General features: G+C 42.5%; 1 protein-coding gene across 1 annotated transcript in view; it reads left to right on the top strand.

Moving 5' to 3' along the window:
- Window positions 1-23,482, top strand: part of CHM (CHM Rab escort protein) — a 1,989,252-nt gene that overhangs the window by 1,638,351 nt on the left and 327,419 nt on the right. Inside the window, exon 10 of the mRNA XM_044057753.1 lies at window positions 9,933-10,037. Coding sequence (XP_043913688.1) covers window positions 9,933-10,037 — 105 coding nt within the window. The remainder of the gene's footprint in view (window positions 1-9,932; window positions 10,038-23,482) is intronic.

A 23,482-nucleotide genomic window follows, 5' to 3' on the forward strand; every position in this document is an offset into this window, starting at 1 on the left:
GTAGATCTTCTGGATTCATGTTACCACATAAAAATGGATAAATGCTCCAGGAGATACCTCTGTTTCCAGCTAGGAACCAGTCATTTCCAATTCCGAGCACTGCTGTTCGGTCTCACCACAGCCCCCCCAGGGTGTTCAAATGCATGGCAATGGTAACTGCTCACTTGAGACTATGAGGATTCAGTGTGTTTCCATACCTGGATGACTGGCTCCTCACCGCCCCCTCCAGGGGGCGTACTGCTTTATGCCACAGACTTCATGCTGCATCTCACAGAGGCAGTAGGCATTTCCGTCAACAAGGGAAAGTCACAGTTGTCTCCTGCACAAGACCTAGAGTTCATTTGAGCAAGACTAAACGCATATTCTTGTGTAGCCTCCCTCCTCCTCCACAGGTTGATAAAGTTAAGGTTGCAAGTTCAAGCAATAATTTCCCAAAACAAAGTTCTTGCTTGCCTAGTACTTCAAACTCCATGGCAGTGACTATAACCTTAGTACCCTTAGCAAATTACCACCTAAGGCTACTTCAATGGCTGTTGGCATCCCAATGGTTGATTTTAACTCACCCGATGTCTCATTCCAATCCCGATAAGGAATCGCTGCAAAAACGATTTATCTTGGTGGATGAAGTCGGAAGAATATTTATGGAGTTGCACTTTCTCCCTCTCCGCCCAAAACTATAGTGACCACGGACAATTCCCAGATAGGAGGGGGACATTATCTGGGAACTACTGTTCAAGACAGTTGGTTCCTGCATGAGGCCAATTTGCACATCAACGTCCTAAAACTGACGGCAAGGCTTTTAGCATTGCAAGCGTTCCAGTCTGCCCTTCCTTCGGGGACAGTTGCAGTCCGATTAGAGAACTTGTCGGTAGTTTGGTACATCAGCAAGCAGGGGGGGAACCATTGCAATCTGATTAGAGAACATACCGGTAGTTTGGTACATCAGCAAGCAGGGGGGGAACCAGATCCTACCCTTTGTCAGTAAGCCCTCAGGATTTGGAAATGAGCTATCGCTTCCAACTGCTTTCTGATAGCAAAGCATATCCCTAGAAACACCAGCATGATTGTGGACAAATTGAGTACTTTCATCCTCCTGCCTCATGAGTGGTCTCTCAACCACAACATAGCGGTGAAGATCTTTTGTCATTGGAGCCAGTCTTGCTGAATTCTGTTCTCCTCTTTGATGACTAACAAATGCAGCAGGTATTTTGCCCTAATTCTCCCTTATGGGGAGTCCCCGAAAGATGCACTTTTCGATTGGACCCCAGGACTACTTTATGCCTTTCCCCCTACTCCACTGATTCCCCAGTTTTTGAGGAAAGCCTAAAGGTTGAGAAGCAAAGTAAATCTCATTGCACCTTATTGGGCCCACCAAGTCTAGTTCCCATTCCTTTGGCCTCATCTGGTTCACTGTCCTTGGGTTCTGGACCCAGCTCCGGACCTGTTGTCTCACCCGCAGGGCCTGGTACATCCCAGTCTCCAAAATCTCAAGCTGATGGCTTGGTGTATCCAATTCCAGTAATTGCTAGGCTAAATAACTGATCATCTCCAGTACAAAATATTCTTCTGGCTTCCCATTAACCATCCACTAGGAAACTTTACCTTAGCAAATGGAAAAGGTTTTCAATTTGGGCCTGTATGAACAACATAGACCCCTTTTCAGCATCAGTTGATAAGGTCATGTAAATTTTAGTGTCATTGTTTGAATCAGGAGCCTCTACTTCCACAGGTAAGTTCAGTTAGTAGCTATTTCCAATTTTTGTAATGGATTTAATGATCATCCCTTAATGTCTCATTTATGCAAAATTCTCCTTAATTTGCATCTAAAATCCCCATTCAAAGACCCTATAGCACCATGAGATTTGACCTTAGTTTTACAATGCCTAATTCGACGGCCTTTTGAGCTAGCAGCTACTTGTGACCTCAAGTTTATATCTTGGAAAACCCTCTTCCTGGAGGTTATCACGTCTGCCAGGAGAATTTCTGAATTACAAGCTTTATGTGGAAAGCATTCTACATCATATTTCACAAGGAGAGTGTCAGTAAGAATCAGCCCATCCTTCCTCCCCAAAGTGGTATCAGAATCTAATATTAACCAATCTATAAACTTGCATGTTTTCTTTCCAAATTTTTCAAACAAAGGTGAGTACTGTTTACATTTGCTGGACATCCACAGACAATTACGTTCTTACCTGGACAGAACAAAGTCTGCTAGAAAATCGGACCAACTATTTGTATCCTTTTCAAGACCCGGATTGGGTAAACCAGTATCAAGTTACCTTATCAAGATGGCGTAGAGATTGTCACATTTGTCTACAATCAGAATAAACTCAAACTACCTGCTCTGGTTAGAGCATATTCCACCAGATCTGTTTCCACTTCAGCTGTCTTTCATTCCAACGCCTGTATGGAAGAAATATGTGCAGCTGCAGGTTGGGCTATTCCTCATACCTTTATCACTCATTACAAATAAGATATGGTCTCCAGGAGAAGAGCATCCTTTGGCTTTGCGATACTCAGGAATATCCTTCCTTAGGGCCACCCAGGATCTAAAGTAGCTTGGGACTCTGTCCCGTCTGACAAGAGTGAATGAAGATTGACAACATCAGATAAAGAAGTTACATCCTTAACATAACGTTCCATCTGTGTTGTCAGTCTTCATTTATTCTTGACATCCCACCCTCCTGCCCCCTCCGAGAGACTTCTGAAGGATGGATCGGACCTTGTTCGGGAGGTTATACGGTTATAACTTATCAGAGCTTCTGTCTTTTTCTATACTAGACTGCAAACTCGATCTGAGGTAATGGAGAGAAGGGCATTGTGAGTAGAACCTTAGCTTGAGTGTTTCTGCCTGGTGCGAGCTGTATAACGGCTGAGTCTGTTCCGAGAGGTTGGAACTGAACCCATCTGTCAAGAATGAATGAAGATCGACAACACAGATGGAACGTTATGCTAAGGACATAACTTGTTTTTTTTTAACACATCCATACAAACAAGTTAGATATCCACATGACATACAGTTCTAATACAATTGTAACACAAGCATCTTATATGAATCCTGTTGATAACCATAAATGACATATAATTGTTTACAAAATTCCAGATAGCTGGGCTGGCAGTATCTCCCTTTGTCACACTCCCGTGATGGAAAACAAGAATAATGTAACATGTCAGATTAATTAATTGCTTGTGAAATCCAACATTTAATTCCCTCTGTTTAAAAAGCCACATGTTACTCATGTTTTGACAGTTATTTATAAACTTTTCAGACAATGACAAAATGCTTGTATTCTACTCTGAGTTCTTTTTGTCACAAAGCTAAATCTGACAACAACCAATTGTTCTGTTCAGCACATGGATTTTAGTTGATGCCACAAAAGCCTTGCTTTATATGGCAAAATGCAGAGTAGTTTTACTTCTGATACAAAAATAAGTCAGTAAAGATGCATTCTAGATGGATAATGCATAGCACAACTTGAGAAGAAGTTATGTATACCCTTATAATGGAAACCAGGAATAATGCAACATGCCAGACTGTGGTTATGAAATGCGTATGAAACCTTATGTTTGGTGCCTCTGTAAAAGAGGATATTAGAGACTTTGACACTTGTTTTTACAAAACTTGCAGGCAATGACAGCAAAACATGGCTGCAACATGCGTCTAAAACCATTGAAATTAACATCAGTAAATTGTTTCCTTTTTATGTGGGGTTTTATTGATTTTAGGTTTGCAGTCACAAGAGTATTGCTTTGTCTGGTTAAATATGTACTGTGTGAAAAAAATTTTCTGGTCCGACTGCGCACAATGTTGAATCTGATTCAAAATTGTCGAACAGAGCAAGTGACTGCCATTTAGGAGCACACTTAGCTGAAATTCCTATACTTTACATCACGGTTTTGCAGGGGGGCAAGCCCCCTGCACCCCCCTCACACCCCCTGTTAACTATATATTCCAACTCTGAGATCGCACTACAGTGAAGAATGAGATGAATATCCCAAACCACACTGTGCCGTGATCTGTGTGCAGTTTTTCGAGCATTCGCTGATAGGAATTTTGAACATGGAATGCTCAGCAACACACAAATTCAGACATCTGTAATTTGTTTTTCCATCTGTGAAGCATCCATGTTCGACATTTTGATAGTAAACCATATATATGCACACACAGACACACACACACACTGGTCTACTTCATATAAACAAATTCCCATTTACCCGGCTTTCATAACACCGAGCCGAGAACACCAAAAGTCCAAAACACAGACCGCTTAGAACACCATTTAACTAAAAATAAGTAACCCATTGGCCAACCCGACAACCTGAAATGGAAGCAAAGAAAACACACCCACATGGGGGGCTTTACTCCCCACCTCACAACTAAATATACTAACTCCAAGATTGCACTACTATGAAGGTCAGGGGCAAAGGTCAACATGCTGGCCAAGCAGTTACTTACCTTTAGTTAAATGTCAGTGTTCCAAGCAGTTGGTGTTCTCAGCTAGATGTTATGAAAGTCAGGCAAGTCGGATTTTGTTTATATGAAGGGGACACACACACATACACACTACACACTTCTGATGAAATCATGTCAACTTAGTAAAGATATATTGGAGACAGATGTTGCATCGATCAGCTGAGAAGATGTATGCTTACAGTAAATGGAATTTAAGTATAATTTATTGTGCCAGACTTTGACATTGAATGGCCACATGTGCCTGTCTCTCATGCAGTATGCTCATTCCTTTTGAGAGAACAATTATTTGGACTGTCTTGTATACAATATACCTTTGACTGGCACTCTATCCATGGAATTTCAAATGTTTTAATTCTGAGTTTGTCTGTACCACATGGCCTTTATAAGCCTATGGAGTTTAGGCCACAACAAATTTGCACAGTCAGAAATGGTACATTCTGTTGAAATGTGTATATATTTACTTCAGATGTAATGACAGCTTAGTACAGATGCATTCTGGATATGTGGTGCTTTCTGCAGCCTGCACAGAAGTTGTATGCCTCCAATGACAATCAAGTGTAATACACATTGTACTGTAATATAAACTCCTGTAATTCCCTGCATTTGTAGAATTGTAAAATTGTCATATGCCATTTTCCTTTTGAGAGTTTATAATCAAACTGTAATAGAGTACTCCCTCACAGAATGCATCTGAAATTGCATTTCTGTTGTATTAAGTTAAATACAGTTTGTCATATTTGATCCAGCCAGTTTGCCCACATCCAGTCATGTAGCTTGAATAACATTTTTCTTTTTATGATGACTCATGATTTTTAGTTCTGTTGTGAAGATAACCTACTTCACATGCATTCTTAACATGTGCTGCATTCTGTTCCTGAGTAGTGAGTAATTCAAATGGCTTTGACAGGTATAAATAAAATGTTCATATATTTATCATTTGAAGTTCAGGTATACAGTGCACCTATGACTGCAAGTCCACCTTTAGAGATTTTGAAACCTCTCTCTTCTGATTTTAACAATAGTGCATTGCCCTTAACATGTGATGTTTGGGCTATGCAGCATTTGCAGTGACAAAATACTGCCTTTACCATTTAATGTAATAACAGCATAATGCATGTACATGTTGCATTCTGCTCATGTACCCTTTTGTAATGGTAATCAAGTGCAATGCAAATGCCAGATTGTGACATTTTACTCACTGTGCGTGCATAGGCCAAAGTAGTAGTATTTCAAGCATTTTGACAGATCTTGCAAAAACATTACAGAAATGTCCTTAGAAACTCAGATGTGTAATGCATCTGTGGCTGCCATTCTGATCCTGAGTTTCAGTGCATCTTAGTCTTGATGTTGGCCACAGTATATTGCCCTTCTCTGCATATGATGTTTAGACCATGACATATATGCACTGGTAGAACTGTTGACCTATCTGGTGAAATGTAAATGAGTTTTTACTTCTGATGTAATGGTAATCTAGTACACACATATTGTGGACATATGCTGCATTTGACATCTTAAGTAGAAGTTGTATATCTATACAAAATAAAACAATAATGCCTGTGATACCATGCATTTTGGTAGCTGTGTATAAAGGGGTCTATATCAGACTGAATGTTTAAAATCTCAAATGCTCTAAAGAGTGAAATGCCAGAACTCTAACTCCTTATTGTGGGGGGGGGGCTACACCCCGCCCCACTCCCCCATCTAAATATATAGTCCAACTCAGAAATCGCATTAGAGTGAGGAAAGGACAAATATTCTGATCTTCAGTGTACCACAATCTCAAAAAAACCTCTTCGAGTTCCAGCATTTTTACTCTTTAGAGCGTTCAAGATTTTAAACATTCGATCTGATGATATAGATCCATATAAAGGGGCCATGGAGTAGTCTCCTTTTAACAGATTCATGGAATAACAACAGGATAGCTAGTTACAAAATGAAAGGATTTCAGTACAGACCAGTTTGTCATGACAAATTGCAATCACAAAAATGTTGCTTTGTCTGGTGAAATGTATTCAACTTCTGATGTAATTACAGCTTAGTAAAGATATATGTTGCATTTCCAGCCATAAGTAGAAGTGATGTGCCCATTTCTAATACAAACTGAATGTAATGAAACATGACAAACTGTAGTAGTGAAATACCTGTGAAACTCTGCATTGTCTGTGTTCGTATAAAACACCATATGCTAGAGCTACTCTGAGTTCTTAGAAAATGTTTTACTGGATGAAGGCGTAACAGCTAGGTAAAAAATGGACAAATCACTCTCATTCTGTTCTTAGGGATGTTTATTGCAGTGAAGTGCTGAATCTGTAGCTTTTTGTCCCACTCAATATGTGGATTTTGATCATGCCAACTTTGCAGTCCCAAAAGTGTTACTTATTTGGAAAAATGTTTATAAATTTTACCTCTGATGCAGTGACAGCTGAATAATATATACTGGACATATGTTGCATTTCTCCACCTGAGAAGTTGTTTTATACTAATTTTTAATGGAAATAGACTGTAATGCTTCTTGGCAGTCTGCCACATTCTAAGGGACATGTATAACTGTTATTAAAGTGTAGTATTATGATTATGCATGTGAAACAATTTGACATATTTCTCAACTCTGGATATGCATTTATAAGCTAGTTATGTTGTATTTTTAGATAGAGGTAATGGGATAGTTGTATTCTAATTCTCAGTGTCAAGTCACTGTTCTTAGACATGCTTTCCTGTTTTCTCTATTAATATTTAACATGCTGAAAAATACTTTGAGCCAAATAAGTAGTTAATTTTTAAAATGTTAATGGGTTTCTGTATTAGGTGTTTGACCTATGGAGAAAAGGCAAACATGCATGTGTATTGTGAACTGAATCTAAACCACTTTTAGAATAGGGATAATGTGAAATTTTAAATAAGTTAAACATGAGTTGGGATATCATGCGTATAATGTACAGAAATGCTAGTTGCAGGTTCTTTAAGATATGCATTTCAATTAATGTGTGCCTCTTCTAATAGAATACACTTTTATACATTTTATTTGACTCGGAAGTCATCACATAACTATTGCTGAATTAAAACCTGTAATGATTTTTTTAAAACACAGATCCCCTCCACAGTATACACAGACTACACGTAATACGTCACTTCCATATCAACAGCCGAGATCAAACGATAGCAGTGACCATTTACTGTCATGTACTGCCTGCTAAACATAGCCACTATTTTTGTGTGGGTCTCTGTTGTTTAATTGTGATGAAAATGAATGAAATAATGCCCACAGTAATGTGCTTCTCATCTTGTTGCTGTCAGACTCTTAAATATGCAGACTGCTCATGACAAGCCTTGATCATGTCACATAACTGCTCCTTATTTTGTAACACACACACAGTCTCCTCCCCTCCACCAGAGATGTATGCTCTCTTTGCCTACCTCTGATGTTTGCTTCTTCAGAAAGTAAAAGAAGTAATGCTGTCAGTAATTAGGCTTGCTGCTTAAACAGCTACACTGCCCTGCCCAGCAAACGATATTGTTATGTAAGAGTAATAATGTAATTGTCATTTTCTTTCACAAACATGACCTCCCACCAAAACAGTTATCTTCTGTATAAACCTTTGATATTTGTTAAAAAAAAGAGAGAGAAAATAGTGGCCCTCTTGCAGGTCATATCAGTAATAATTTAATTGTCTTTTGATTTCATATACATCCTACTCCTCAAAAATAGCTGTTTTGTAAGCAGACATGATCTTGTAATTGCCCTTTACTTTTGCCTACAAATTCCCCAAAAAGATGGCCTGTTTTGTGTGCACATGTGCTATTGTCAAGAAAGGTGAAGAAGTAATGGCCACAGTAATGTCTTACAACCTGCTGCTCAGACACATTTATTGTCATATAACAGTGATTGCTTTCATGCACAGCCTGCTTCTCCCCATCTCTCAGACAGTCATTTTCTTTGCATATTGCTGATGTTTTCTTGTGATGAAAGTAAAAGCTATACCACAGTAATATGTTTCAGTTTGTGGCTGTTAGATGCATGCATCCCCCAGCAGCCGTAACAATGATGATGCAACAAGGATCAAGTAATTTACTGAAACCCCACCAAATATCACCACTTTTTGTACACCTCTGAATTGTAAATATGAAGAAGAGGAAAGGACTAATGGCCACAGTGATGTGCTTCAAGTTGTTTCTGAATACATTGATATTTTCAAGGTGGCACTCTTCTGAAATATATTGTTCTTTAGAAGTGTGTACTACAGTAGATCATTACTCAACTATGAACTATGTTATCTTCACAACAGAACGAAAAATTGTGCATCATCAAAGAAAGAAAATGTTCATTTGTAAACTTCTTGAAAATGACTTGTGTCCAGTAAAATGAGCCGATAATGAAAAAGAAAATGGACTTGATGAGTTCAGTAATATTGCCTGCTTTGACTGTCTGTCAGATTGTGGTTTCACCTACATTCAACCCTTCAGGACAGTAACCAGTTGAGACCAGGCTGTCATCCAAACAGTTGTTAGGATATTTTTCTGATGCAACCTTTATGTCTATGTGGGCTATGTACATGCTGAAGTGAGGGATATGCAGTGGGAAAGATTTGAGATTTCATCTGCTTCTGTCAGCTAGCTGTCAAGACAACCCCCCCCCCCTTTTCAGATAACTTCTGCTATAGGTCACTGCTCTTCACTGGAGATTCAGTAACAAGAGATGCACAGCTGTGATATGCCCTTACCTCCATAGTATGAGAGAGCTGGCAGTAATTCTTAATTTCTCATCCTTCTCTGTAGTTGGCTCCTGCAGTGCCCATCCCTGAACCCAGAAGTAATCAGGAATTTATTGCTTTGCAACATGGAAGCAGATTACCCAACTGAAAAATATGAAGCATGCCACTGATGTAGGAAGGAGCAAACTTGCTTCTCTTTCCAGGGAAAGCACATCTTTCTTTTGGAGATTAATTAAATGGATGCACTTTAAATTGTTCAATATTTTCTTCTTGTGATCATTAAAAGGTGGTACTTCTGAGGTATTTATATGTTACAACCACAGTTCTACTTTGCTTTTATCTTCCAGTACAAATAACTACCATGCAGTTTATACATTTCTTGTGGCATAACATATGGCACCCTTTTTTTGTAAGGGAATATCTCCACAACATTTGGCCTGATCCTGTATGTTTGGTGTTTGCCTTTGCTGGAGGTCAAATGACAGTACAAACCTCATCTTTGCAGTTGGAAAAATATTGCTTATTGTGTTTAGTTTTAGCATACAAGGACAGTGAAAGTCTTGTGTTTTAGACACATGGTTTTGTGGTCTTAACCTATATGTGTCTATAGTTAAACAGAATAAACCACATTTTCAAGTTGTGCAAGAAAGCGAGATTAGTTCCTTGATTTGTCATCATTCATGAGATTATTGTTATAGTCATAATTAATTCGTAGTATTACCTACAGTTTTCTCCATATTGTTTTGTAGATGTAAAGCAGTCATTGATGGCCGTGGCCAGAGAATAAGCTGTGAAAATGTTATTGTTGAAGAGGGCTACCTTCCACAGGAGTGTTGCAAGCATGTCCAGTACCAGTAAGTAGCATAAAAATGGTAGCTTTCAGATGCTAACAACTATTTTGGTGTGTATGTATATTTGTTGTATTGCTTCTTTGTGTTTCAGTATTTAAAAGCCAGGTAGTGAAAAATGTTTAACATGCTTATTTGAATTAACAGTTTACAATATGCTGCATTTAAAAAGTGAAGTCTCAGCTAAGTGAATATGTTCTTTTACAAATAATTGTCGGATTAATACAATAAGAACTCCAAGAGGAATAAGAAGCTTTTCTAGAGGTATAAGAAATGTGACATTATATATACTTAGCATGATAACATGTTCCATACATTACTGGCAAAAACATAAAGCTACCTAGATAAATTCAAAGCTGCAGTAAAAGAAATGCAGTGCTCAAGAACTCGTGCTGCAGCTGCTTCAAAGATAACAGATAAATTAAGTATCAACTATACATAATTGCTAAAACCCTTAATTTTCAATGCTTTGATTAAATACATCTCTTTTCACTAGAAACACTTTGTTTATATTATACATATATCAGTAACTGTACATACTGGAATTCATGACTACTCTATTATGTATTGTATGCAGTTTATCTTTTGTTTGTCAACTTCTTGACTGGCAATATATTGTAAATGTTCCTACACTGTATGGTCATCTCAACATTTTATGCTCACAGTTTTTGCTCATGGGGATCAGGTCATGGCTGAAAAGGGTCTGATGACCAACAAACTCACCTGGTTATCAAACACGTCACAGTAATATTAGTTTAAAATTGTCAGAATGCAATATTTGAAAATGCTTGTCTTTGGGTAAGACTCTTGCAGTATTTGTTAATGTCAGTCATTGTCGATTCAGGCTTTCAAACAAACATTGCCCAACACAAAGCTAAAACCTGTCTCCTGCTGTAGCTAATTAGTATGAGGAACTGAGAAATAACATTCCTCATTTAACTACAAATATTTAGTGGCATCTTTATTTAGCTGTAGTGCTTGTTTGACTTGCTTTTCTCTACCTGACATTTATTGACCTCTGTCTGCATTTGATTTTGGATTGAAGTTATTCGTTTAAGGTTTGGTTACTTCTGTTTTTGTTAATAGCTTTTTCTTGTATTGCATTTTGTTTTGTTTTAATTTTATTGTTTTTTTCGAGTTTTAAGAGGTCTTGGCTAGGGTCAGTTAGAAAAGAATTCTTTTGCTGACAGTGAATGACATCTAGCTAAGTAGTAAGAGGAACCTAGTAATGGCATTCCTCCTTTAACTACAGATATTTAGTGGTATCTTTAGTTTAGTGCATGTTTGACTTGCTGATGATCTTCGTGTTTCACTGTTGCAGTCATCACACTTGGGTTATCTGTCTGCAGGAAGCCCTCAGTCGGCCCAAATGCCAGAGACTTAGTATTTCTGCGTCGGTTGCTGTCGCTCCAGGACTGACGTCAGGTTGTCGGCGGTATAAAAACAGGCAAGCCGACGCCATTACATCAGTCATTGTTGCCGAGGAGCCCGAAGCAGAAGCAGTTTGCATGAGTGTGCCGGTCAGCCACTACCTGAGTTTTTGTTTACAAACTGAATCATCCTGAAGTCTTCTAAAGCTAAGTACCTTGTTGGGGATCCCTTTTTCTTGCTCTAACCGATGTCAGAAAAAGTTAACAATTGTCTTGCCTGTGGAAAGCAAATACCACACCGAGATTTTCATTCTTACTGCGTCACCTGTTTAGGCCCAGACCACGACGTACCTCGCTGTCAGTGTTGTGCCTTGTTCAATGCCCGAACCATTTGTCGTTGGGCCCTTTTTGTCACTAAATACTTTCGTTCTCAATCTCCGTATTCCAAAATGGCTGTGGTAAGCCATCCAACTACCGATATTCCGAAAAAACGTAAGGATAAAGACAGAGACAGACCGCACAGGTCCGAAGCTGCCAACAATGCTTCGTTTAAGCTAGTCGCCAGTTCGCTGGTACTCAGTGAGGCACTTTTGCAGCCCCTGATGCCCGCATCAGTGGATTCACAGTCCTCTACCAAGACCAGTTCGGAGTCCGGTATGCTGCGAGACTCTTCTTTGACTATGGAACCTGCAGATGTCTCTACCTTGAATGGGTCCGGAGCCACTGAGCAGGCACCGGCTTCTGAGGAAGTTCTTCGCACTACCTATGTTCGATACAAGCTGACGACTTCAGTTCTGTCTAAAACTACCGAGTTTCTAAGGCCAAAAGTACACGCTACGCCTAAAAAACTGATGACCAAAGCACATGCACCTACTCCCTTGCCACAGCATCAAATGCTTAGAAAGGCAGAAGACCTTATTGTGCTGATTAGGGAAGTCAGCCTTCCCCTGCTTAAGAGAAAGAGATCAGTCTTCAGCAGACCAAGAGTCTGACGAGACTGAGGGTTCTGATTATGAAGACATGCCCTTATCTGCTTATGAAGATTCAGATGCAGATGAATCCATTCCCTCTGCCTCTCCTCCAGATGATTTTTCTTTTGGTGAAACCTTACATACTTTAAGAGAGCATTTCGATTGGGAATGCCAAGACTATCCTCAGTCCAAAGAGACTCGGAGAATTTCTAGACTTGCCACAACATAGGCCTTTAGCAATACCCCCAGTCCTGGAAGTTGTTGTTGATGTCTTTGTGGAGTCCAGCCTTACTCCTGATACTTTACCCCCTGCTCCTTGGAAACCAGAAAGGTGCTAAAGAGTACCCGACTCTCTCAAATTCCTTTTCAAAAATCCTACTGCTGACCCAGAGGTCATTTCCCAGGGGCCTAAAGGTATCAGTGCAACTACAGCTAAGAATCCCACCCCTTCGGACATGGTTTCCAGAGCTTTTAACAGATGGGGTAAGAAAGTATATACCTCTACAACTCTCACCATTAGGGCTTTGAATTGTCATTTTCACATGCTGAAGTACCAACAACATATTATGGAACTTATTAAGCAAAAAATAGCTACCTTTACAGACTGTGCAGAAAATAAAGAATTGCAAGAGTTTATGCATTCTGCAAGCCAAGTCAGCAAGCATACATTGCAGTGTGGCTTTGACACCCTAGAAGCATCTTGCCAGGGCAACAGTCACTGGTTCTATACTGAGAAGGCATGCTTGGCTTAAGGAGCAGACCTTGCCAGACCATGTCAAATCAAAGTTATTAGACGCTCCTTTGAACAAGGACAATCTGGCACTAAAGCAGAAGAGGTTCTTAAAAAGGTGGAAGAAAAAGCTAAATCTATGCAGATAGTAGAATTCTTGCAAGTACAGCCTCCTACATTCAGTAGGCATTGCCCCTCGAAACATTGGTACTTTCCATCCCCCTCTAGACCATCTCAAACTAGACCCAGGGGAAACAAACCCCCCAGATTACAGTCTGAGGGTATGCAGAGATCAAAGCAATGGAGTGTCTCCACCTCTAAAGCAGGGAGTGCTAAGCCACCCCCTTACGGAAAGAATTCCCAGTGACTTCTCAACTCCACTCCCCACCTCTGCCCAACTGCTTTTGCCCCTAGGAGGAAAACTTGCCCTTCATGCAAAAAACTGGATTTCCATCACCAAAAACAGATGGGTCCTCAACATTGTATCCCAGGGGTACAAATTTTACTTCCATTCACTGCCAACCCCAAAAGGGTTCCCAGACCTTCCTCCAAACCAGTGGGCAGAGGCACAAAGCCAAGTTCAATCCCTGCTCTCTATAAGGGCAATTCAGCCTGTTCCTGCAGAACAGATAGGTCAAGGATTCTATTCCAGACTTTTCATGGTACCCAGAAAAGAGGGCAGCTGGCGCCCATTCCTAGATCTTTCAATTCTCAACACCTTCCTGGTGGTACCAAAATTCAAAATGCTCACGCTGCAGCAGCTTCTACCTATGCTAGCCAAAGATGCCTGGTTAGTCACCCTAGACGTAAAAGAAGCCTATCTGCACATCCCTATAAGGAAGTCATGCAGGAAATATCTACGCTTCACGGCAGGATCTGTGCATTATCAGTTTTCTGCACTTCCCTTTGGCTTATCCACTGCTCCCAGAATATTCACAAAATGCCTGGCTCCAGCCGTTGCATACTGCAGACAGAGAAATATTAAAATGTACCCATATTTGGATGACTGCTTGATTCAGGCAGACAGTCAGGAAATGCTGTTGCAGCACCTGACATTTGTAAAAAACCTTCTTACCTCCCGGGGGTACACCATCAATGAAAAGAAATGAAAACTAGTCCTGAGTCAAAAGATTGTATTCCTGGGAGCAAGCTTGGACACAGCATTCCAGATGGCATTCCTCACTCCAGAAAAACAAGCCTATCTGACAGACTGTTTTACTCAAATGGCCATCAGAACCCAGCTATCCACAAGGAAAATCCTGCAGGCCCTAGGGTTCATGGCCTCATGCAGCCTACTAATTCCATATGCCAGACTGCATATGAGGAAACTTCAATGGTACTTAAAAAGTAGTTGGTGCCAACATTCTCAGGACCTGGAAACAGTCATTCCTATCATACCCTGTCTAAGAGCAGAGTTTCTTTGGTGGGTAGCAGCATGCAGCCACAACAAGGAACTGCCCTTTACTCAACCCCATGCCACCCAGACCCTAACCACAGATGCATCCGACTGTGCCTGGGGGGCACACGTGAACAGCAAGTACATTCAGGGCCACTGGAGCCCAAGTCAAATTAATCTGCACATCAACCAAAAAGAGATGCTAGCTGTGCAGCATGAGCTCACAGCCTTCAGATCCCTACTCTCACCAGGACACCTGCTAATAAAAACAGTCAACACCACAGTTGTGATACATCAATAAGCAGAGGGGGGAACCCACTCTTACCCACTTTTCAGGCTAGCCAAGGTGCTGTGAAACACGGCCTTGGACATGCAGGTCCATCTGCAAGCTCATTTCCTGCCAGGCAAACAAAACTCACTGGCAGACTTGAGCAGAAATCTCCTAGACCCACACAAGTGGCAATTAGAGCCCAGCACCTTCAACCTTCTGATTCAGAAATGGGAGACCCCAGTGTTGGATCTCATTGCCTCCCCCTGCAATCACCAGCTCAGCAAATTCTGCACCAGGACACCTCACAGCAGGGCCTGGAAAGGTGATGCCCTGTCCTTCGAATGGATAAATCTCTCAATCTATGCCTTTCCCCCTCTGCCCCTTCTCTCAAGAATATTGCTCAAGATAAGACAGGACAGACCAAGGACAATTCTGATTGCCCTGGACTGGCCACGCCAGCACTGGTACCCACTCCTGCGCAGCCTGTCACCAGTGCCACCCTGGCACCTACACCAGAACCCAACCCTGCTGTCTCAGCAGGGGGGACAGATCTTGCTTCCGCAACTGCAAACCCTAAATCTTGCAGCCTGGCTTATTCCTTGAATTTTCGGCCAGTAACCAGCCTAAGCTAACAGGACATCATTCTTGAATCCAGAAGAACCCAGTACAAGGAAATCCTATGCTGATAAGTGGAAAAGGTACTGCTGCTGGATTCAGTCTAAAGGAGATGACACAACTCTGCCCACCCTGCCTCTAATCCTGGATTACTTAGCAGATCTACTCCACAGGGGCCTATCCTTCTCCTCCATTAAGATCTATGCCTCTGCCATTTTGACTAATTACAGCACTGAGCCACCTCTCTTCTCTCACCCTCTTATCATACCGTTCCTGAGAGGGGCAAACAACTTAAGGCCGCTAGGGAAAGCACCCACCCTGCTTGGGATCTTAACTTTGTACTGGAAAAGCTCACGCTTCCCGCCTTTGAGCCTGCAGCGTCAGCAGAGTTAAAATTCCTCTCTTGGAAAACAGCCTTGCTTCTGGCCATCACTTCAGCTAGAAGAGTGTCTGAGCTACAAGCACTTATGGCTGTGGGAGCCCTTCATTATTTTCCATGCTGACAGGGTTTCCCTCAGGACTAACCCTTCCTTTATGCCTAAAGTGGTGTCCAGTGTGGCTCTCAACCAATCTATCCATTTGCCAACTTTCTTCCCTAATCCACAAAGTAAAGGGGAAAGGATCCTGCACTCCTTGGATGTGCACAGACAGCTCAGATTCTACCTTGATAGGACTAAGCCCTTCAGGAAATCTAACCAGTTACTAGTCAGCTTTGCACAGGAGGCAGAGGGCAAGGCCATTTTAAAACAAACAATTTCCAATTGGATAGCACACTGCATCCATTTCTGCTACAAGCACCATGGGAAACCAACCCCTCAGGAGGTCAGAACACATTCCACTAGGGCAGCTTCTACCTCTACAGCATTTCTCAGGGGAGTCCCTACCAGGGACATCCTGGAAGCTGCTACCTGGAGTTCTGTACACACCTTCACCAAGCATTACCACCTGCCTATCTTTTCCAAATCCAGGGCGGGTTTTGCAACAGCAGTCCTGCAAGGCATTCCAGCCAGCCCCAACTCTTCTTGACTGCCTCCACCCTTCTTCAGCTTTGGGAATCTACCCAAGTGTGATTATTGCAACAGTGAAACACGAAGAACATAGTACAGTTGTGTACACTTACCATAAATGTAGATGTTCGAGTGTATTCACTGTTGCAGTCCTGGTTTCCCTCCCTCCAGCCCCCTTGTCTCTTTCTCCTCTCTATATCTATTACTCACCCCATTCAGGGGTATTGATATTTACTTTTTACTGGTGGTGTTTTCCCCACCATAACTTAGCTCTCTATTTGGGGGGCTCCTGATATTTGGGGCAAGTAAAACTGATGTAATAGCATCGGCTGCCTGTTTTTATACCCCTGATGACCTGACATCAGTCCTGGGAGCGACAGCAACTGACGTAGAAATACTTAGTCTCTGGTATTCAGGCCGACTGAGGCCTTAACTGCAGGCAGATATCCCAAGTGTGATGACTGCAACAGTGAATACACTCTAGCATCTAAATTTATGGTAAGTGTACATAACTGTACTTTGCCTGACAGTTGCTGATCTGTCTGCATTTGATTTTGGATTGAAGTTATTCATTTAAGGTTTGGTTACTTCTATTTTTTTTTTTAGCTTTTTCTTATATTGCATTCTGTTTGTTTTAATGTTTTTTTGGCGTTTTAAAAGGTCTTGGCTAGGTTCAGTTAGAATTATTTTGCTGACAGTGAATGACATCCCACTAATTAGGAGGAGCTTAGTAATAACATTTCTTATTTAACTACAACTATTTAGTGGCATCTTTACTAAGCTGTAGTACTTGCTTGACTTGCTGTTTTCTGCCTGTTGTTAATCTTTGTCTGCATTTGTTTTTCCCATCCATCCGCCTTGCTGCTATTGTACTTTTAAACTTGTTGACTTATGAGTTACCTTCCCCTACTTTAAATCTGATTTTGGACACTCCATCCAATCTAATGTCATCAGGTCATTTTGCTGAGCACTGAGAGATCAACTAGGAAGACCTTCCCCTTAGTCTCTTAAACTTGAATTATTTACTGTTTCCTAACCTCTCACTTATTTAAAAAATGCACTTTATTCAGCTTTTTTACTGTATTTCTGCTTCTTCCTACATTAAGAACATGCAGCAAAAGCTAAATAGTGTTCAGCTGCATTTAAACTGCCGCATTTATTACTGCTTGTTGGTAGCCTGATTACATTGCAACTGTTATTCTAAGACTCTTAGTTTTGATTTAAGCACTTGGGCTTCAAGCTAGTTATCTTACATAAGGAAGGATCTGATGATGTTAATTTTCTTTCCATTCATCACTGATGGGTTCGATTCCGAACCCTCGGAACCGAATCGGCCTAATACCAAGTTCGCGCCAGCCAAAAAACTCTTGAACTAAGCTATTACCCACAATGCCCTTCTTCCTGTTACTTCAGATCTCGTTTGCTGCATAGCCGTAAAGCCGAGTTCAAGCCAAGCTCTCAGCTAAGTGAAAAACTTTTGATATCTTTTCTGGATATTTTGTCTATTTCTTATTCCTTGTTGGTAATTCTGATATTTCTTTAACTTTGTAGCTGTCTATAGACCTTTTTACTCTTTTGGTAGTCTTTAAGTACCATTGGTGTACGGCCTTTCTCCCTACCCTTGTGGTATTTCTTAAATACCATTGTTGGTATTTCTTCTTCTTCCTTTTTCATCTAGCTTGTTGTGTGTTTTCTGATATATAGACAGGCATAGATATTGTAGAACTATAGACATATTAGACTTAAATATAGTAAAACCAGAACTCTCTGCCTTCGTTTTTCTATCTGACTTGTGTTTCTTGTTCATGATGTATAAAAAGGGCACGTCAGTGTTTAAACATTGTACTTCTTGTAAGGGTAAACTACCTAACCGTGATTCCCATGATGACTGTGTTTATTGTTTGGGGGTGCCCTATCTGTTGGTGCAACCCCCTTGTGTGATTTTTCAAAGTTTTAGTCAGCACACCTTGAATGAGCATGAAAACTGATTCTGAAGGGCCTTCTTAAGTCGCCCTTTTCAGAGGCTCTTACTGCAATGGAAATCTCATCCCCTCCAAAAAAGGATAAGAAAAGGTTCCACTCTGTTCCCTTTTCACCATCGCATGACCAGGGCAAACCTGTAAAGTCTAAGGTACCCAAATTGTCTTCAGAGCATAACTCTGCCTCTCCGGCACTGACCTCTTCCACTCCGATTATGACTGTTCCTATATCGGCGCCTACTTTGGCTCCCGTACTGCCTACGGCACAGACTACTGACTTTCCAAAGATTACTACAACTTCGGCACCGAATGCCGCTTCTGCACAGTTCGATGCGTATCTCTGCAATTATATTGCTATGGAAACTTTTGTGTCTGCTCCAAGTGCCCCTTCGGCACCGAGCCCTTTCACAGTTCCGATAATGACAATTTTGACACCACTTCTTCTGGTCTCCAAACTTGAGATTTTATTGCCAGTAGATACCAAACCATGGACCTGATACTCTTCCCCCAACAGATCCATTTCTAGAGCAAGTATACAGTCCATTCCTAGAACGACCTGACAGCCCATCTGGAGTATCCACTAGATCCACCAGGAGCCTTTCAGAGTTTGACATGGTGCATCTTGTGGATCAGCTGTTGACAGCTGGGGTGGGATACCCACTCCATCTAGAACCCATCCACCTGCAAGACTTGGGGTGATTTCTCCACGGACTCCATCATACTCTACTCCTTTGACCATACCAGTTGCAAAGTCCTCAGCTCTGACGTCATTTTTGGAAACACCCCACCCCCCCATCTCGGCACCTGTAGTGGACCTCACTGGGACTCCAGGACTGTCCCTTTGGCCTTCTGTCTCCTCTGAACTTGGGCCTTCATTAAACCCTGTGATTGGACTATGGGCTCTTCGGCTCACGGTACTGTTCCAAGTGTGTGCAAGCTTCCATCCACGGTGCCGGGAGCTCCGTCTGCACTGATCCTGCTTGAAGCACTACCCTCAGGAGCGGGTTCGATGGAGCGGGGTGTGACCCCAGTTCCGAGGTTGTCCTTCTCTGTTCTAGGCTCCCATCCCTCTTCGGACAGACCTGCTTTCCGAGCTATGGAGAGTGCACTTGCTTCTGAAAACATTCCACAGACGTCAGAACCCCAGACCTCTTTTCCCCCCGAGCTTCAGCTGACGCAACTCACCGCCCCTGAACACCGGGCAGGAAAGTCACAAGACACCCTGTTACAGGGCACCCCCTCTTCCAAGTCCTCCTCAGAAGCTCCCACTGAGGCGCCCCCACAGAAGTGATCATGCAAGAGGAGGCACTTAGACTCCACTGAAGAGTCTCTAACAGAGGAAATGGATTTTGATGATGGTGAGTGAAGGGTCCACACAGTCACCCCCTGATGATGTCTCCTTTGGGAGACGGCACTGAAATGTTGAAACAGAGGGGTGATTGGTAGCCCACTAACCCTTCTTTTGAGGATTCTGTGTTTCTGCAGGCTTTCCATGCCTGGCCATCTACCTCTTGGGTGACCCCACATGCATACGAGCTGGTACAACTCATGGTGCAGCACCCCTGGAAGAACCCTAATTCTGTTGTCGATCCCTCGGAGACCTGACAAGATACTACCCCCCCCCCCAAGAGAACCCACATTGGTCAAGAGGTTTACCAGTTGATGTTATGGTGGTGGCGGCGCCCATGAAAAAAGATCTCGCTGAAGAGAGTCATACTGTGTTCATCTGCCCAATAGTGAGTCCCGGGCTGTGGACAGATTAGGGAAGTGAGTTTTTGCTTAAGCGACTTTTGCCATACCGTCTCTGAATTACTTGGCACATTTTACGAGGCTCCAAAGAGACTTGGTTTACGAACTCTCTGGAACACTTGGGACAGGTGTCTGACAAGGTAAGGGACAATGTTGCCTTGCAGCTCGCAACCCTGGAATTGATCTTCAATTCGTCCATGAGGTTGCTCTCACATGCAACCGAAGGGGGAGCTAGAGCGGCGGGTTCAGGCATAGTTATGAGATGCCATGCCTGGATGTGCCTCTGTGACTTTGAAGACCCTTTCATTTCTTCCTTCCTGAACGCTCCAGTCGAAGCATCTTCCCTTTTTGGCCCCAAGGTGAAAGACACCCTGGCCAGGTGTGAGCAGGATTGTAAGACCCTGTCTGCCATAGGCCTACATTATTCCAACCTCAACGTTCCTTTTCCAGGAACCAGAGGAGCGGAAAAATGTGGCACAAAAAAATCTCAGGGTCCTTTCCATGCCACACATGGCAATGATACCCCCAGGGGCAGAGGGGGTAACAATTCTGGAACACACCCCTACTGAGACAGAGTGGGTCCACGTAACCAGGGACCCAGGGATTCTTTCTCTGGGCAGCCTTACCAGCGCTCCTGAAAAGTGGCCCAATTGCTTTCCTGTGGAAGCAGTTGGGGACGTTTCTCTCTGCACCACGCTGTCTGGCATACAATAACTTCCAACCGTTGGGTGCAGAAGATCATAACCAGAGGCTGCACCATTCCCCTCATCACTTATCCAAAAGTTCCTGACATTCCACCCAGCCAAAGGGAAGAAGCAGCTTGCAGAAATAAACAAGCTGTATCAAAAAAGCCATCCAAATAGTCCCACCAGACCAATGTGGATCCAGATTCTACTCAAGATTCATTTTGGTGCCAAACAAGACAGGGGACTGGAGACCAATTCTGGATCTCAGCAATTTGAACAAGTCCGTTGCCCAAATGAAATTCTAGATGGTTACAGTTCGGTCCATTCTCCCTTTTCTAAGGGAAGGTGATTGGATGTGCTCGATAGATCTCCGGGACACACATTACCACATCAAAATGGACAAAAACTCCAGGAATCTACTTCACTTCTGGCTAGAAGTCCGTCACTACCAATTTCGTGCCCTGCCGTTTGGACTCTCTACAGCCCCCAGAGTGTTCACACAAAGTGTATGGCAGTAGTCACAGCTCACTTGAGGCTGCAAGGATTCCGGATGTTTCCGTATTTGGACGATTGGCTCCTTATCACCCCCACCAAGCATCTTCTGGTAACAGCCCTGCAATATACACTTTCCCTGGTGAGATTTTTGGGGATAACGATAAACTAGGAGAAATCCAACCTTGCTCCAACTCAGAACATAGAATTCATTGGAGCAGTCTTCGACACCTGTTCTTGTCTGGTGTTGCTCCCAGCTCACATACTTCAGAGATTGAGGCTCCAGCTCTGGGTGATACTCTGTCAAAACAAAGCCTCAGCAAGGGAGGTTCTTCAGGTTTTAGAATCCATGGCAGCTTCCATGCCAGTAGTGCCTCTTGCAAAGCTGCATATGCGAATACTTCAATGGCTTCTGTTATCTCAGTGGTTTCCGAATTACCACCCTCTATGCTTTCAGATTCAGATAACTAGTTGTTGCAAGAAGGACTTTCTTTGGTGGATGAGACCAGACACAGAACTTTGGAGCCTGTCCATTCCATTCCCATAACCCAAGGCCATTGTGACCACAGATGCTTCCCTGATGGGGTTGGGGGGGGCCATTTCCAGGGGAAAGACGGTCCAAGGTACATGGTCCCCTTTGGAGGCCAACCTGCATATCAACGTTCTAGAACGGAGAGCGGTGCTGTTAGCATTGCAAGCATTCCAATCTGTTCTTCCTTCTGGAATGATTGCAATTCAGTCAGACAACATGTCAGTAGTCTGGTATATCAACAAGCAAGGAGGAACCAAGTCCTATCCCCTATGTCGAGAGGCCATGAGAATTTGGCAGTGGGTGATAGCTTCCAACCACTTTCTGATAGCAATGCATATCCCTGGGAATTCCAAGTGAGTGGGAATTCCAGACGAGCTGAGCAGATATATTCTCCTGCCTCATGAGTGGTCCCTCAATCCCGATGTAGCGGCAAAAATTTTCAGCCATTGGGGCCAGCCTTGCTGCTACCTATTTGCTTCCCCGTTGAACAACCAATGCAATAGCTATTTTGCCATAGTCCCTCCACGGGGAGTCCCTGAGGGGCGCTCTGATTCACGATTGGCCCACAGGACTGCTATATGCCTATCCCCCCATCCCTCTGATTCCTCAATTCATAAAGAAAGCTATTAGGTTCAGATGCAAAATGATCCTCATAGCCCCCTTTTGGCCTCAACAAGTTTGGTTCCCCTTCCTTCGCCCTCCTCTATTATGTCGACTGTGGATTCTGGACACTTTTTCAGGCCTGTTTTTCACCCCCAAGGATTTAGTCACCTGAACCTATCTAGTCTCAATCTGACAGCTTGGTTTCTCCACTTACATTAATCACCAGGCAGGATAACCTTCCCTCCCCTGTATGTGACATTATCCTGGCCTCTCACAAACCATCCACCCAAAGGCTATATCTAGACAAATGGAAGAGGTTCTCTATTTGGTCTAAGAAAAAGGGGCTAGACCCGTGCTCTGCTCCAGTTACAGCAATTTTACAATATCTGTCAAAATTCTTTGAAGATGGAGCTGCAGCTTCTGCCATATGAATACATCTGGTGGCTATCTCTAACTTTCATGATGGGTTGGATAATTCTCCCCTCATCTCACTTCGTTTATGCAAAACCTTTCTTAAAGGGATCTCACACTTCAGGCCTCCAATCAGACAACCTATTTGAGCCATGGAACCTCACGTTTGTTCTTCAGTCCTTAACTCAGCCCCTTTTTGGACCTGCAGCGAAGTGTGACCTCAGATTTTTATCTTAGAAGTCCCTTTTCCTGGTAGCCATCATGTCAGCCAGATGAATTTCAGAGCTTCAGGCATTATGCATTAAAAGGCCTTTCTTAATCTTCCACAAGGACAGAGTATCACTCTGGACAAACCCATCTTTTCTCCCCAAAGTTCTCTCAGATTTTTCCATCAATCCAGACCCATTGATTTGCCAGTATTTTTCCAATGTTTACTAATAAAGGGGAATACTGTCTTCATTCCTTGGATGTACACGACAACTGAGGTTTTATTTAGAATGTAAAACTGACCAACTTTTCATCTCCTTTATCTGGACCTAGGATGGGAAATTCAGTCTCCAGTCTGCCCTTATCAAAAATGGCTAAGGGACTGCATGCACTACATCTGTTCACTTGCAAATAAATCCTATACCACAGAAT

Source organism: Protopterus annectens, chromosome 15.part0 (genome assembly GCF_019279795.1).
Source record: "Protopterus annectens isolate FY-2018-M chromosome 15.part0, PAN1.0, whole genome shotgun sequence".
Classification (NCBI taxonomy): Eukaryota; Metazoa; Chordata; order Ceratodontiformes; family Protopteridae; genus Protopterus; species Protopterus annectens.